Consider the following 17,413-nt stretch of genomic DNA (forward strand, 5'->3'; position numbering starts at 1 on the left):
TTATGGAAATTGATGCTTAGCTATTTAGCTAATACTCGGATGTAATTACAAAATTGTTGTTCAGAGGAACATTTCGGGAGGATATGCACAAACCTACTAGGCTGCTATACAAGCCATTAGAATGAACAAACAACAGATTCTGCGTATGTACAATTGCGGCGTTTTGTTTCACTACTTGCCCGATGGTACAGATAGGATACATGATTAAAGCTATGTGATGAAACATTCGGTATAAACCTGTACATGACTCTTCCAATTCCAAGCAAGTTGTTTTGAAGGTCTGTCCAGTCGACCGGGTATGCTTCTGTGTTAGTAAATGTTTCCTGTTCACACTTTTTTCAGCTTACGACTGGCTATCTCTATTTATCCCGCGCATAGGCTCCCTGAATGAGGTTGTTACCTGGCAAGTCAAGTTGCCAGGCCCACTGTTATCTCGTGTGAGTTTTCCTTTGCTACAGAAGTACATACACCAGACATGTTTATGTAAGGAGTTGAAACTATAATATAGACAAGTTAGTTGAAACTATAATATAGAAAAGTTAGTTTTGAACTGTTACTTCATGTTGGACTCTCTGTAGAATATATGTGGAATGCAAAAGATGATATAAGCATGATTTTGATAATCCAAGTTACAGCAGTTCGTGCAGTGAAAAGAAAAGCAGCCATATTCACAGTTATCACCACTTGTGGGTTAAAATGCATTCATAGTTTCATACTTGATTCTGTAGACATTTCGTAGTTCAACATAGCTTAACATCTAGGAAAAACAACCAAGATTGTAAAGACTACTTTGCACTTTTTTAGTGGGAAAAGCATAGGCACAAACAGCAATGAGGCATAACTCAGATTGTCATAACAGACTGTTATATGAACTAGTGATTTCAATTCCAAGGGTCAATTTTACCCCTAAACTTCATGAAAAAAAATCATGATAGACTGTAACTTTTTTAAAAAAGTAAGGACTTACAGGATGATTTTGACTAGAATACCTCCGTGTGCCTTCACAAGAGGTGGTATGCTGTGCACCAGTTAAAACACGAGATAGGCGTCGGAGAAATACTTGAATGTGGTTGTAAATGCTGCAGCATGAAGTAGTAGTTAACACACACCACACATGAAGTGATAATGTAAACTTTGAAACACTATATAATCCTGTTATTTATTTTGAACCACTCGACCATGTTACTAAATCACTACCAGAGTACCAGTGAAGTTCACAACAGAATGACATGTTAGATGAGGCATTAATCAGGTAAAATTCTAATTCGACAGTCAATACGAGATGTTTTCTGTATACACCTGATTTCATATTTAATGTTCATGTGACCTTGAAAATACTACCACATACGGATGAGAAGGAAGGTTACCTAAGCCGATGCCTGTTGCATGTTGAAAAGAAGGCAACAAAACCATACAGAATGCTTCGAATCGCACGGAAAATCTGAAAAAGAAAGTCAAAGTAAGTTCCATATATCCTAATTCCTAATATAATTACTGGCCGCATCAACATATTTTTGTTACCTGGTACAGAAGATCTTTCCATAGTGACCCCCAGATGGTAGTTTCAGATGCAAGTCCGGTCGATCCGGATGCAGAACCAACTTGATATAAGGAACTCAATGTAGACCAGGTCTCCCTCAGAACTCCAACAATGTCCACAAAAGAGTCTGCCACAAAACTTGCTATCGCAACAACAAGCCGGAAAGGTGCAGCTAGAATTTCTCCAAGAAGCCAAACGAAAGGGTACAGGACTGAATTTGCTGAAGTTAATACAAAAGAGAAAGATATCAGAATCAACACAAAAAATTTATCATAGTGAGGTCAATACAAATTGAAGAGCAGAGTAGCAGTCATATCGTCTCAGAGGTTGCAGAAAACATACCAATGTTAAGCACAACACTGAAGACCAGCCAAAAAGGCCATATAATCATCTGCATTGTACTGATAACTACACTGCATGAAGTCTCCATCGCCAACATGATAACTGAGCTCAGATGTCCTACTGTTTCAGCACAAAGGTTCCATAGCGGCAGGGTAAATTCAAGAACCTCCAAAATTGGTCCCATGATTGGCTTTGTCAAAACACTTAGAGCAGATTTAGTAGCAGTTACAATCTTAAGAGACCATGTAAAAGCCTGCTGGAAGTTATGTAGAAAAAGCATGGTTCCAAGATACTTCAGTCGTGAAATCATTTCCCACGTCTCTATCCAGTCAAAGAAAGGGCCAAACAATCTTGATGCAGTTGCCTTCAACATGGGGACATTCTTGTAGAGGTCATAAAATCCTATGAGAACAGTAACTATTGACATCAAGACATACAATGCCCTGGCAAGAGGACACATCCATGGGCGATATGTCTTGCAGAACACTGGATATGACTGGAGAAAAATGACCCATGAAGGAAGGCCATACTCTAGCAATGTTAACAGCCTCACATCAGAAAGTATTACTTCTTTTAGTCTGAAAGGGAGATCGTGGTCATCGAACCGGAATAAGATCAACACATCCTTATATGTGCTAGGCTCGAGCAGAGTCTTGCCACAATCATCATCACTGCAGCACGAGGAAGATGGAGATGATGAATGTGTTGGTGAGGTCACAACTTCAGAATATGATTCTTCAGACATATTATTTCCAGCATCAGATCTTATTATCTTTCTTCTCTTGTAAGGTCCAGAGCAAGGAGGTGGTGTGTATGAGGAGCTTGTAAAACTTGACGACTCTCTCATGCATTGACTAGGTCCAGAATCGTCATCATCACTCTGTACATTCTCACTGTCCCCTTCAGGTGTTGAGAAATAATTCTGAGCGTCATAAAACACATTTCCTGTACAGCAAGCATATAAGTGGTCTGCACATGCAGCAGAGAAGAATGGAGAGCACATTCATGCCTTTACCTTTAGGAGAGATGCTGTTCAAATAATCCTGTAGGAGCTGGCATTCAGAGTAATTTCCAGAAAACCATGAAGTGATTAATGATGAAGCTTGGTTGACACTCTCAAATTCCCATCTCTTCATTGTTTTAGCTTCCACTGCCATAGAAGTATCAGTCTACAACAACATAAAAACAAAATAAGCATGTACCATCCATTAATAGCTATGAATATCATGTTCAGTCTAAAACAATACCTGAAGTTCATTGAAATAGTTCATGCCGCGCACATCAGCCCAGTCTACCTCAAAAATTATAAAGCCATATAAGGTTCGGTGCAGTTCCTTGTTCAGCAGGCGAGAATCCTTCAGCCTATTCACATGAAGCTTTTTATTCCGCATGGCATCATCAATTAAGGTATACCATCTGGATGATGGATTCCACAAATGAGAACCATGTCTAGGATCTTTAGAGAATACAAGTTTCTTCCCAGTTTCATCTCCCTTTCTCCTAGTTCTAGTGTTTGCAAAAGGTGAAAGTCTTGACTGGAGCAAAAAATGACAAGAAGTCAACAAGTAAGACGAGCCAGAATCGATGTAACAAGGGCAATACATGAAAGTGTAAGCAATGAACAAATATTCATAAGTACTCGTTTGTGTGCTTACAAGTGGCTCGTAAAACAGTAAAGCATACCTTTGTGACCATCAATTGCCACAGGTGAGCAGGTTTTGTGTCCTGGTCTTGCAGCCATGGCCGGTTATCAAGCAATATGAGAAACTTCTTCGTATGAGGGCACAAAAATATAGTAAGTTCAGCAAGATATGATTGTAAATCCCTGCATATAATAATTATATCAGACTAACTAACTGTAATATAGATGAAAATCCAAATTTACATTGCACTTTAAGATCATGAGGTTAGTAAATGCAAGCAAAACTGTGAGGAGTAAAACAAAACTTGCAGTTTGCAAGAATTCTTAACACAATTGCCCACCTCAGAAATTAAGATAATTGCAATACAACTTAAGGTCATACGACTTTGCACAACAAATGCAGTCCAATGGATGTACAGAAAAAGGATAAAATAACCACCACATTGTTCACTGTTTGATATCATATGATCCAGGTGGACAATAGCAGATCAAAATAAAATTAATCAGGAACACAGTATTTAACATTTTCTTTCCTCCAGTGTACGGACGGAGTCATGTATTGCAGCCTACTGAATCTAGAAGTAAAGTAAAGCCACAATTCCAGATTTCCAGTCGATAAGGTATGATGAATGTGCACAAAACACAAAATTATCAACCTACGATAGGCAACTAAACCTAGGAATAAAACCTAGATTGTTTTGCAAACAACAACGTGATGGTATAGTAAGTTTGTTTTATCATCTCTGCATGAATATGTAGGGAGAAATGACAAACCCTGAATTATTGAACCGTTCCAGTATAGTATCGATCCTGTGCCTTTACACTGGAAACATCTACTACCTTAAATTGGAAAGATTTCCAAGAACAGCTTTCCTTTCTACTCCTACTAACTTTAGTCATATCTCTCATCAAGATATACAGTATTCTGTAACAAAATAAATGCTACTAGAATGAAGCAATACAAGACAATTCAGCTACCCACTCCCACAAGTGAGCTTTCCTGTCTTTTTCTCATAAACAGTATGCTGGAACTTCCTCCACCAAGTAACACAAACGAATAAACGACTGTTGTAGTTTTGATCAATTTCCACTGCCCTTTGGGAAACAAGCGTAACTAACTTCAACCGTGTTCATCGAAGTTATCCAGTTAACTTTCGCGTAACTTCTCGTTTTTTTCACTTATATCACAACGGGACTACATTGCATTGTGGACCACACAAATCAGCACCCAAATTATACGAGACTGGAACATTCCACCAAAAGCAATGAAAAGAACGTTTCCACCGCGAGATCAAAACAGAGCCCCCGCACACAGAAGGAGACTTACCCGATTTGCAAGCTCGTAAGGGGGAAGAAATGCCGCTTCCCGCTGCTCTCCATCACGCCGACTCCACCACCTCCCTGAACCACATACGCGAAAACACGCAAAAAATTCCACATCAAACGGGAGATCAGAGGCCACCACAAAATCCAGGCAAAGGCGCAGGCAAAAATTTGCAGAGGTATCTCGTCGAATACCTGCGCAGAGGTCAGAGGCATCCCATGGTGATGCCTATCCGCATGCCAAGGTGGCCAGAGTTAATGGCCACCCCCGGTGGGGTAAATACGCCGCCTACCTCCCCCTCTCCACCACCACGCGGCGCCCAATCACCAATGGCTCCTCCTCAAATACCACCACCACGAGCCTCCCCCCCCCCCCACCCCGCCTCGCGCTGCTCCGGCGAGAGGCGCGGCTAGCTCTCCGCCGCTCCGCCGCCGGTGACGCGGCGTGGTGGTGGAGGCGGCGACCGGATCGCGGCGGGGCCCCGCGCCACAAGCCAACCAACCATCCGAACGGCCGGTACGGGGGCTTTGCTTCCGAGGTGAGATGAGACGGTTCGGATATTTATATCCCGATGACATGTGGAGCCCGAGCACGAGCAGGGCCCACCTGTCAGCGTGCCCGGATTTGTTCTCCGGAGGCGGGTGCGGTCGGCGTGGGGGTGACGTTGATGGCGCGGACTTTCACGAAAACCGGGGGGTAGCTGACAGGTGGGCCCGGAGATTGTGTGCTCCCACAAGCCAGCGTGCCGCGTCATCCGCTTCGGGCATTTCTGGTTTCCCCGCGTCGAAGCAAAGAGGAGACAAATACTACGTGCCGGCCTACCCGACGCCACTGGTATGCAAGTGACGTGTGGGGCCCACTAAGATTGGACCCATATGTCGGTGAGATCTGCAGCATCCGACGTGGAGTAAGGCGAGTGACCCATATACGTAATTATCGAAATCCAGAGTGGGGCACGCAGGGGATCAACTGCGGCTGTTCGGTCACGCGGCGATGGTGTGCGACCGATGATATGGTGACACGTGGACCGTGCTGCAATGATGCCGTTTACTGCAGCGATGACGTGTGGTGTTTCGTGTTCGGACAGGTGCACGGAGGGCTCTAGGTTCTAGGCGCCACATGCAAAGGAGGAACGGCGTCCGCGTGACGCCTCGAGCACCGTGTAACGGGTTTATTGCATGTGAAATTATTGGCCTGTACGCCCAGATTGATCATAGATAATCAATGATCGTGGCCTCCTGGAGAAAACAAGCTGGAGCTACTCCGTTCAGACAAGATCCAAGGAACTAACCGTGGAAACATGAACGGTCTAATTAAAAGTACTCCCTTTGTTTCACAATGTAAGTTATTCTAGCATTTTTCTTATATTGATGTTAATAAATCTAAACATATATATCTATCTAGATTCATTAACATTATTATGAATGTGGAAAATGTTAGAATGACTTACATTATGAAACGAAGAAAGTAGTTTAGAGCAAGTTTAATAGTATAGTCCACTACTAACTCCAATTCATCTATAATCAATCTAATAGCCAATTCATATAATAGTTGCTTTCTATACTATTAATATATGGTCCCACATGTCATATATACATTGTGTCTTGGAGTCCGTGCTGTAGCTGGCTACACATATGTAGCACGCTGCTCTTCTCTCTCATCGTTTATCTCATTAAAATATGTTTATAGCTGGCTAATATCCTGCTATTGTACCTGCTCTTATGGGAAAAATATAATTTTGTATGAACCAAATCTAAAAAACAGACCATGATAAAAAGAAAAGGATTTGATTTATCTCCTCGATTATCATAAAAGTATTATCTATCCCCTTAAACTAGAGTATCGGAAATTTGGCAATCCCCGAGCTATTAAATCAACACGAACCAAAACCGTACCCCTTCCCATGCGTAAAAAAAGTGGTAGTTTTAATATTACGTTGCAAACATATGACATCAATTTCATTACATGGCAACCTAATCACGCATTTTATTAGTTTTCTTACCCTCTTATCTATCTTTCTTACTCGCTCGATCAAATCTAGGGCCGTCGCTGTCTACGACCTCCTTCCCTGTTGTCCTCTTTCTGTTTCCTGCCACCACCTTGGCCTTTCCACTTACTTTTTTCGATCAATGAAAGAAAGGTAATTCGAGCGACGAGAGGGCCAAAAGGGAGAAAGGGAAAACCTCCTAATGTTGTTTGAAGGAGGGGAGCAACAAAGAACAACACGACCTTGTGGAGGACCACGTTCCGAGCTGGCTAGGAGGGAATGAAGGGGAAGCCCATCTACCATTTATGGGGATGGGAGTGACAGAGGATGCATAGTGGCGCAAATTAGTGGAGGACGGTGGCGGACATGCTTGTCTAGGAGGGGATGAAAGGGAAGTTCGTTGGTGCTATTTTAAAGGAGGGGAGGGCGAGTGAGAGGATGACTCGTAAGCTCAGGCGGGCAAGCTCATATGGGAGGACACCGACAGCTCAAGCTCAAGGAGATCAAATCGCGTCCGCTCACCTATGCATCAAGTATGTTAACCTTCTCATTCACCGAATCAAGTGCTTCAATGCCAACCTCACCATCCCATCCATAAGACACATCCCCTCCATCATTGTACGGGGACCCAATGAGGTGAAACTCGAGCGGGTGGTATAGATCTAGAGGGCAAAACATTGAACCGTCCTCACACCACAACTTCACATGCTATTATCAAGGTCCCTCCATGGCTTCATGCTACCAAGGAGGGAGGCTGGAGCGTTGAGAACTAGGGCATTGCCTAGGAAAGTAGGTTGGGGCGTCGAGAACTAGGACATCACCAAGGAGGGGTTGGTGCGTCATGGAAGGAAAAGAATAACGAGATAGGCTGGTAGGTAGGCATAATGAGCTGATATTTTTGTTGCCATGATTCATCCAGATTTAATAGTTCGGGGTTTAAAATATTTAAGAGGGTAAATCATACTTGTAGGGGTAAACAAAAATGCCCTAAAATCAACAATGAAATCAAGCTTTAACATTCTATGAAATTTGGCAATAATCGATATATTAATGCTTATAATTCATCAACACATTAGTACGTTGACTTGTCTGGTTGTAGTATGTAAATTGAACTGCATATTTCATATTTTCGTTCCGTATTGGACCTTAGGATGGTCATGATCGATGTACCAACGTTGCCGTGATAAAATTATCTATCAACCAATTAATGTATTGGGTCTTTTTGTCAACTCACCATATTGTAGTTCATATAATAACAACTATATATATAAATTGCTCACCGGGTGTATTGACGTGTTGTGCACCAGATAGCTGACTAGCTGTGCGCCTGCTTCCGTTGTTTGTTCGAAAGGCATATCCGGCGTGCCGCTTGCGACAGCATCTTCCATCTCCACATCGGCAACGACCAGACGATGGGTTTGCTTTGGAATCGCCATCGCGTTGCAGCATGCAGGCCACATGGGCCAAGGCTCGAAGCCCAATCACATCTTTTCGTTCTTTACTTTCCGAGAAGGCCCAAAATAATTTTAGCCCGTTGCGGTCTTTACTCTTTACGCATCTGTTCTCGTGCGATCGTGCCCAATCCCTCGATACTGTCCACCCAGAATATGTCAATTTGACTTCTCTAAGATCTTGCTCGTGATTAAATAGCCTCCCTCAACCTAAAACTGCATATAACATCTCCCTCATTTTTAAAACTAGTGTAAATCGACTTATTCAATGGTTTGGAAAACGATTTCTGCCGATGTGGCTGGTTGACCCTAGGGCTCTGCAGTTGCGTCGCCACCAACGGGGCGTGTAACATCGATTACTTATGGTCTCCTTGGCGGGATATGTGCTGCCGACCTCAGGAGATAGATGGAAAGGAGAGGAGAGAGGAAAATAAAGAGAGGAGAGTGGCTGATAGGTGGGTTTAACCAGCTGATTCAGCGAGTCAACTATAATTAACATATCACGTCTACAGGAACCACTTCCTAAATCATCGAAAGAGTTTGATTTGTATCGGTTTTTCAAGATGGGGAAGACATTATATTCAGTTTTGCTGTTGAGAGGCGATTCAATCAAGAAGAGAGATAAAGAGAGTCATAATAGACTTATTCCTCCCCCGTTTTGCGCACCGACTTCGGCCCGGCCCAACCCAGCCAGCACCTCTGCCCTCCTCGAGCCTACGGCTACGAGGCGGTTGCTCGCCGCCCCAATAAATACCCCCCGCCTCCCCTTCCGAGTTCCGAGCAATCGATCGAAACGCTCCCCCCTCACTCTCGCACAGCATCACACACGCGGAGTCCGCGCAGGGAGACCACGCGCGACTAGGCGCTCGACTCTCGGCGGTTGCTCCGCGGCATCGCGCACCCACGCCGCCACGACTCGCGAGAGTAGGGTGCGGAACCCTAGCCTCCGCAATGTCGCGCGGCAGCCGCGAGGAGGAGGATGAAGAGGAGGTGTACGACTCGGAGGAAGAGGAGGAGGAGGGGGAGGTGGAGGAGAGGGGCGGAAAGCGGTCACGCGGGGGCGGCGGCGGCGGGAAGTGGTCCGGCGTAGAGAGCTTCATCGACGACGCGGCCAGTGAGGATGAGGATGAGGATGAGGAGGAGGAGGAGGAGGAGGAGGAGGAGGAGGAGGATGACGACGAGGACTACGTGGGTGGCGGCGGCGGCCGTGCCCGCAAGAGGAAGAGGGCGTCCATCCTGATCGACGATATGGCTCAGGTCGACGATGAAGAGGAGGAGGAGGAGGATGGCGAGTTCGAGGACGGTGAGTGCTTCCTGGTGGTCTCACTGGTGTTTGAACTGTGAATCCGTGATAGAATCGTTAGATTGATTTCCCAAATCCGAAATTACGAAGCACAGCGAAATCAGCAATTTCGTTTCGGTTTCTGCTAGCTGAGTCATTGGACGTAGAATTTGTGTTTGTTAATTAAGCGCTAAGTTGAGCGAACCAACAATTTCAATGCTAGTTCCTTCCCGGTTACCCTGGATAATCAACTCTGTTCGAAATGGTCCAGGTGTAGATTCATTAAATTTGGTGGTCAATTTCGTATTGATTCCATGTTGTTGCAGTTCTATGGTTGTTTGTGGTGGTTTAGTCTCATCTAATGGCAATAAGAATCGAGATTTCTGTTTAGCGATATGTGAAAACTTCAGTTGGAGGCAAAAGTTTATATTCATTCCGGGATTTTTGTCATAAATTGGGCAGATTTGCTAGGACAAAAGTAGTTCCGTCAAACTAACTCGACACCAATTAGGCCTTCACCAACCAAGAAGTTAACTGGGCGAGTGGGCGTAGTTCATTCAATCATCTCTGTTTAAAGCCACGTTGCCTTGAATGGCAGGACTCTGCGACATGCCAATATGATGGACTGAATTTGCTGCTACTACCTATTATCAATGTTCAAAGTTGTCTGAATACGCTGATGGCCTGATGACTGTTCTATGTTATTGTGATAGATCTGTTAAAAAATCTTCGTTTCAAATGTGAAACCTAATTGGAAGATGCTCCTACTCTTTGTTTCGAATGCGGCACAGGGAAGATGCTCCAATTAATTCATAAACTAACTAAGCTGTTTACTTGTGCTGACTACTAACATGTGTTACCTTCCTTTTGGTATTATCAGATTCACATTGTCAAAATATATCTTGTGTTGAATTATATAATATCCAAAAGCAAGTTCAAGTGTTTTAATGCTGTCAGCTATGGTCCTTCATGTTTTGGTAGGCTTTATTGATGATACTCGAGCTGACGACCCTGACCAAGATGTGGGAAGAAGCTCTAGACGGCATCCATCTTCTATGCTGGATGAAGAGGAGGACGTGGATGCACTTGTGAAGCTAATACACGACAGGTATATAATTCCGTCATCACATTTTGTGGATGATGACGATGGTGTGACTGAGGTTGAACAGCAAGCTCTTCTGCCATCGGTGAAGGATCCAAAGCTTTGGATGGTGAAATGTGCGGTATGTTGCAGGTTCTATCGAATAATGTTCTGCTCCACAATTTGTTTTCTGTATAATTTGATGCTCACTGATATCCAATTATGATTTTCAGATTGGGCATGAACGGGAGACAGCCATTTGTTTGATGCAGAAGTCCATTGATACGCCAGATCTCCAGATTAAATCTGTTCTTGCATTAGATCACCTGAAGAATTACATTTATGTGGAAGCATATAAAGAAGCCCATGTCAAAGAGGTACGGTGCTTGACCTGACATTGTAATATTCCTGCTATGTGATGGGAACTAAAATTTATTACAGGCTTGCAAAGGTGTGCGCAATATCTTCGCTTCAAGAAAAGTAACTCTGGTGCCTATAAGAGAGATGGCTGATGTACTCTCTGTTCAGAGCAAGTCTACTGATATTTCAATTAACACATGGGTCCGAATGAAGCTTGGTGCATATAAAGGGGATCTTGCCAAGGTATGGCCATCACCACGGCAGTACAGTTTCTTCATGCTAACATTTTCTGCTACTATTTGATTTTATGACCTCCATCAGGTTGTTGACGTTGATGATGTGCATCAAAAGGTTACTGTGAAACTCATTCCAAGAATAGATTTACAAGCCTTGGCAAACAAATTTGTAAGTTGTTACTTGGTATAAATTGCCACGTTTTATGTTCACCTTTCAGCCTAACATGCCCTGTTATATTTGTGGTGATGCATCTGCTGTTAATACATTACCTTTTTAGGTTGTTGCTGCCATCATTTGGTATGATGTTAGGATTTCCTATCTGATGTGATTCACTGAATGCCAGATGTATTAATTTATAGTGGAACAAGTGACCATTTGAGTAAATTGAAAATTAAAAATCTGTACGTAGTCCGTGGTCATCTGCATGCTATTATCCTTTGCCAGTGCCGATGGGCTAGCATGATCAGTATTTCCCATTTTCAGGATGGACTTAAGGTTGTGAAGGAGAAGAAATCATTTGTTCCACCACCAAAGTTATTTAGCGCCAATGAGGCAAGGTACTTTTTCCTCCGTTTGTAATCAGTATGTATTCATATATATTTGTATTGCTGCAATCTGCTAACTCGACTGTAAATAGGGAGATGAACATTCGTGTTGACCGGAGGAGGAATAGAGACTCTGGGGAATACTATGAAATGGTTGATGGTTTAAAATTCAAAGATGGTTTCTTGCACAAAACGTTTTCAATAAAGTCAATAAGCGCACACAATATTCAGCCATCATTTGGTGAACTGGAGAAATTCAGGGAACCTGATAATGACATAAATGAGGATGCGGCCAGCTTGTCCACCCTATTTACAAATAGGAAAAAAGGGCACTTCATGAAAGGTGATTCTGTTATTGTTATTAAAGGTGATCTTAAGAACTTAGAGGGCTATGTTGAGAAAGCAGAGGATGCCACTGTTCATATCCGACCAAAATTACCTGGTCTTCTGGTAATTACTTGCAAAAGGAATTTTCATGTCATTTTCAATGTAGCCATTACGAATTTATACATCTCTTTGTGTACCTGCAGGACACACTTGTCTTCAATGAGGGGGATCTCTGCAAATGTTTCAATCCTGGAGACCATGTAAAAGTGGTGTCTGGTGTTCAAGAAGGTGCAACGGGCTTGGTAGTTAAAGTTGAAGGCCATGTTTTGATCATTTTGTCGGACACAACTAAAGAGCATGTGAGGGAATTTTCATGGACATAAGTATAAGAAACTATTTGGATAAACTTCCATTATGCTTTTGACTTTCTGATGTGTTTATATGATTACAGATCCGTGTGTTCGCTGATCATGTTGTGGAGAGTTCTGAGGTAACCACTGGGCTTACCAGAATTGGTGATTATGAATTGCACGATCTTGTACTTCTTGGGTAAGCTCAGAATTTCTAATGAGCCATTGTTGTTGCTTACAACATTGAACGGCTATGTAATAACAATGTTCCTCCCATTCAATTTTCAGAAACTTATCTTTTGGTGTTATTATAAAGGTGGAAAAAGAAGCACTTCAGGCAAGAAAATTTGTATAGAACATTTCACGTATGCCTAATGATCTTTTGTTCCCATATTTTTTGTGTACTAACCCCCAAAATGCATTTAGATTCTCAAGGGAGAGCCTGACAAACCTGAACTAGTTCTTGTGAAACTCAGAGAAATAAAAAGCAAGATTTTTCGGCGAACATCTGCAAAAGATCGGTCCAGTAATATCGTGTCAACAAAGAATGTCGTTAGGGTCATTGAAGGAGCTTGTAAAGTGTGTACAGTTTATTTTATTTGTTTTTAGCTTTTCATATTATATTCTGTTTTAGTTTTTTTTCTGTCAGAATATATGTTTATTACATTATCCCATTATACTATATGTCTAATACACTTTGTCACAACAGGGAAAGCAAGGATCTGTGGAACATATACACAGAGGAGTACTTTTTATTTATGATCGTCACCACCTTGAACATTCAGGCTTTATCTGTGCAAGAGCACAATCATGCCTCCTTGTTGGGGTAGCCGCCGCGGAAATGTATGTTTGAAGCTATTTACCTCTGTTGGTTGTCTTAGAAGATTTTCCTAACCATTTTGCTTCTCTGATACAGGGTATGGGTACAGTTGATCCACGATTTGGTGCTTTTAGATCTTCAGCAAGGATTTTGCAATCTCCAGGAAGGCTCCCCCCTAAAGCACCTCATACTAATTGTATGAATATTATCTGCACAGCTCCTTGTTTTTTTTTATTTAGGCTGCATTGCTCTGCTAAATGCAATAGCAATACCAATTCATAATTGTCCTTCCTATCTAATGCAGATGGCAGACGGTTTGGAGGCAGAGATCATGGTGGCAAAGGGCATGATACCCTGGTGAATAGATGTATCAAGATTAAATCTGGCCCCTACAAAGGATATCGTGGTCGTGTTAAAGAAATGACGGGAGCACTTGTACGCGTGGAGCTTGATTCACTTATGAAGGTTGTTGCAGGTGAATCTTTGTTGTCATTTGTTCTATTTTTGGTGGGAACTTTGCGCGCATTTGTATTAAGAAGGGAAGCAAAAACCAATAAAAGGAGATCAACGAGTACACCTCTGCATGCAGCAATCGCTGCGGACACACTACAACTTTCATTCCTGAATTGCATTCCTTCCAAATCCCCACTATTTCTTCTGATTTTTAAAACTATCTTGCTTCAAATATGTAGTTAAGAGAGAAGATATTGCTGACACAGCTACTGTTGCAACTCCATTCGGGTAAATTTCTTCCTCCTTGTCCGTATATTTGGAAAGCTGTTTGATTTCATTTAATGACTACTTGTATCAACAGTGAATCTCGTAATTCATGGGGCAACGAAACACCTGTGCACCCATCTAGAACGCCACTGCGTCCTTTTCAGACTCCATTGCGGGACCCTGGAGGTGTGTCCATCTTACATGCATTATGGTTATTATAAAAATTAAGACAGCTAAGATCACTTATTTGTTCCTTCCGTTTACAAATATGTAGTTTTGGACATAACCGAAGCAACTTTGACTGCTAAATATCAGAATATGTTTACTAAGAAGTAACAAAAATGTTGTATTATGATCCCAATGTAGCTATTTTGGGTCCTAAGAGACTGGGAGGTTTATCTATAATGTCATAAATGTAAAGTGGAGAGAAGTACTAATTCCATGGCACTACTTTGTAGTTTTGTTTTCTTTATGTCATCTACTCAATATGTAAAAAATTAATGCGGATAGACTTTGCTACTTAGTACTTGAGTACTCAGATGGTGATGGAAGATTTATATGGAGGCTAGTGCATCTGTACTGTTTAGCAGCATAATCAATGGCTATCATTTCTCTACTGTTTAATCAACTTAAACTATATGAGTAGTCACCTCTTTGTATCTTGATTGGTGTTGTTTTTTGGAGGGAGCCTTTCCTCTCCTGAATGCTTATCAGGAAGCACTTCGAAATGGGTGTGATAGATGTAATTCAGATGAACGATGTAAAATTTGACTGGCGTTGTGTCGTTGGCCAAACGAAAATATTATGCAGTTCATGCTATAAATGGTATTTACTTTCTCTCTCTCTCTTGCACACACACATATTAACAAGGTGTTCGTCTTTTACAGCAACACCAGTTCCTAATGGAATGCGAACTCCTATGCCTAGTCGAGCATGGGCACCAATGAGTCCACCAAGGTTTGTATGCTGACATTATGTGCAATTTAGTTTTATAATGAAAATGAATTATGTTGTGCAAGCGAGCTAATTCTAGTATAAGTTTATTTTATATAGATTTGTTGTTGACTAATTCAATTATTACAGGAATAGCTGGGAAGATGCTGTCACTTGGGAAAGCAGCCCAACTTACCAAGTTCGTCATGCACTCATGCTATTTCTTGACTGCTCTTTATTTTCTGTAGATTAGCTTTGGGTTGGCAATCAATGGTAAGTTTTTGAGCCTCTACATTTCACTTTTGCAGCCAGGAACTCCAGTTCCCCAGCCACACGAAGCCCCCACCCCTGGGTCAGGATGGGCTGTTACACCTGGAGTTAGTTTCGGTGATGCCTCCGGAAAAAATCCAAGCTCATATGCAACTCCAACACCTAGTGGGCAACCAATGACCCCAAATCCTGCATCATATCTCCCGAGCACACCTGGTGTTCAGCCCATGACTCTGGGTTATATTGAAATGGATATAATGTCTCCTGCCATAGGTAATATTTTTATCCTTCGAATTCGTTGCTTCTCCAGCAAAATGCATTCTACAGTCAATCTGGATGGTGATCGAAACTATCTAGAGCTCTGGATGCACTTATTTGGGTACTAATTCCCAAACTGCTTTCAGGTGAGGAGGGCGGTAGGAACTGGCTTTTACCAGATGTTTTGGTCAATGTGCTCAGGGAAGGTTATGATACCACCTGCGGTGTGGTTAAGGAAGTCCTCCCGGTGCGTACTATTTTTACATCTACAAGATGACCCCCCTAATTCTTCTTTCACTTTCCTACACTGACACATCCTTGAATTTAAACTCTAGGATGGATCTTGCCGCGTCGCACTTGGGTCGTCAGGCAGCGGGGATGAAATAACTGCTTTTCCAAACGAGTTTGAGGTTGTCAAGCCTAAGAAGAACGACAAGCTAAAGATAATGTCTGGGTCTTGGCGTGGACTCACGGGGAAATTGCTGGGAGTCGACGGATCTGATGGCATTGTGAAGGTGGATGGTCTAGAGACGACGGATCAGACGAAAATTCTAGACACGGCGATTTTGGGCAAGCTAGCAGCCTGAGGCAGGCCGATCCTACAAGCCAGACAAATTCTTGTTCATATCTTAGTGTAGCGAGTAGTCAGAGGTGTACATGTATTTTAAGGTGTGTCCTATTTGTCCCTGGATATTGATACCAGGATACGCTCTCGTCTCAAATGACAAATGATACTGAACAAGTTGCGAATGCCAGCTGCATCGTTGACAATTGATGTTGTCTGCCCTTGGCCATCAGGTCGTCGATACATAGATTGCTGTACCAGTCATTACTCTAGAAAGAAACGGAAGAACTTTTTGCAAAGAGATTTCACATAAATTGAGAAGATGACATCAAGACTCAATAGCGACCAAACAAAAGTACAATAGGCTGTATTTTATAATACTAAGTATCCAAGTCATTACCGAGAGATGCAACACTAATTTATGCTTTCAGAAAATCTACTACACGGTGTCCTGTCACAACGGGATAAACTGGATAAGATCTCTGCCTTATCTCCTTCCCTTCCCCTCCACAAACTCACTCACTCTCTCTCTCTGGATAAGGCCGAGAAGGCTGAGAAGAAGCCAGCCAGGAGGAAGGGATCGTCGTCGTCGTCTTCGGCGGCCGAGGAGGACGACGACGGCACGGCGTCGGTGAGGTCAGGGGGCGTCGGGGGTGATCTCGCCGCACTTGACGCCGTCCTCCGCCCGCTGCGGCGCCGCCTCCGCGCGCACGCTCCCCGTCACTGCCGGCGCCGGGGCTGCTGCCCTCCTCCCTCGCGCTCCTAGCCAAGGTCTCCATCGCCTGCTTCTCGTGAGCCACTTGTGCCGCCGTCCTTGCCCGCTGCTCCTGCCGCCTCCTTGCCAGTGAGCGCAGGTGGATCCTCCGCTGCCACTGTAGAAGCAGAAGAAGCCGGCGGTCCCGGTGCCTCGGCTGCCGCAACGCCGGCGACAACCTGCTCTGGAACCTCTACCTCCTCTTCTTCGCCATCAACTTGAAGATGAAGTTGGTGCAGCGCGTGTTCTTGGAGATGGTCACCGTTGACTTTCGGCCGGACCTCACCACCTTCAGCGTCTGCGCCACAGCCTTCTCCATCAGGCATCAGTCGTCGTGATACCTCAGTATTAGGCCTGGTATCCACAAGTATCAGGCCTGGTACAAGATTACTCAGTGTCAAGCGCTCTTCGTCGATGTCGTCGCTATCCTCCTCTCATCAGTGTTATGTGCAGGTACGTTATGACTGATACCTAGGTATCAAGCTTGGTACCAAGTACTAGGGGTATGGTACCTCGAGGGTATCATGCCTGGTACCTAAGTACCATCCAGTAGGGGTATGGTACCTCGAGGGTATCATGCCTGGTACCTAAGTACCATCCAGTATCCATGGGTACCATGTGCATG

At 43.3% G+C, this 17,413-nt stretch overlaps 1 protein-coding gene and 1 pseudogene across 4 annotated transcripts; one reads left to right on the forward strand and one right to left on the reverse strand.

Moving 5' to 3' along the window:
- LOC127763460 (uncharacterized) lies at positions 1–5,378 on the reverse strand. Of its 4 annotated transcripts, none has more exons than XM_052288169.1 (10): positions 5,043–5,378; positions 4,852–4,925; positions 3,566–3,707; positions 3,130–3,417; positions 2,898–3,051; positions 1,883–2,827; positions 1,522–1,760; positions 1,368–1,441; positions 990–1,079; positions 1–400 (listed from the first exon to the last, which is right to left on the reverse strand). In XM_052288169.1, exons 1-10 carry the CDS (start codon positions 5,061–5,063, stop codon positions 397–399), a joined length of 2,031 nt encoding a protein of 676 aa, XP_052144129.1. In that variant the 5' UTR covers positions 5,064–5,378; the 3' UTR covers positions 1–396. The 4 variants fall into 4 exon arrangements, with proteins under 4 accessions (XP_052144129.1, XP_052144126.1, XP_052144127.1 ...); XM_052288166.1 differs by having other exon boundaries at positions 1–452; XM_052288167.1 differs by having other exon boundaries at positions 968–1,079.
- A 3,705-nt stretch (positions 5,379–9,083) lies between these two features.
- Positions 9,084–16,224, forward strand: LOC127761853 (putative transcription elongation factor SPT5 homolog 1; annotated as a pseudogene).
- Positions 16,225–17,413: the final 1,189 nt, after the last annotated feature.

Source organism: Oryza glaberrima, chromosome 2 (genome assembly GCF_000147395.1).
Source record: "Oryza glaberrima chromosome 2, OglaRS2, whole genome shotgun sequence".
Classification (NCBI taxonomy): domain Eukaryota; kingdom Viridiplantae; phylum Streptophyta; class Magnoliopsida; order Poales; family Poaceae; genus Oryza; species Oryza glaberrima.

Coding starts and splice junctions, on each gene's coding strand:
- LOC127763460 (XM_052288166.1), bottom strand. CDS start 5,063: ATGCCTCTGACCTCTGCGCAG. Junction 1,080..1,367: donor TGCAACAGGCATCGGCTTAG/GTAACCTTCCTT, acceptor TTCATGCTGCAG/CATTTACAACCACATTCAAG. Junction 453..989: donor TCTTGTGAAGGCACACGGAG/GTATTCTAGTCA, acceptor GTACTTCTGTAG/CAAAGGAAAACTCACACGAG.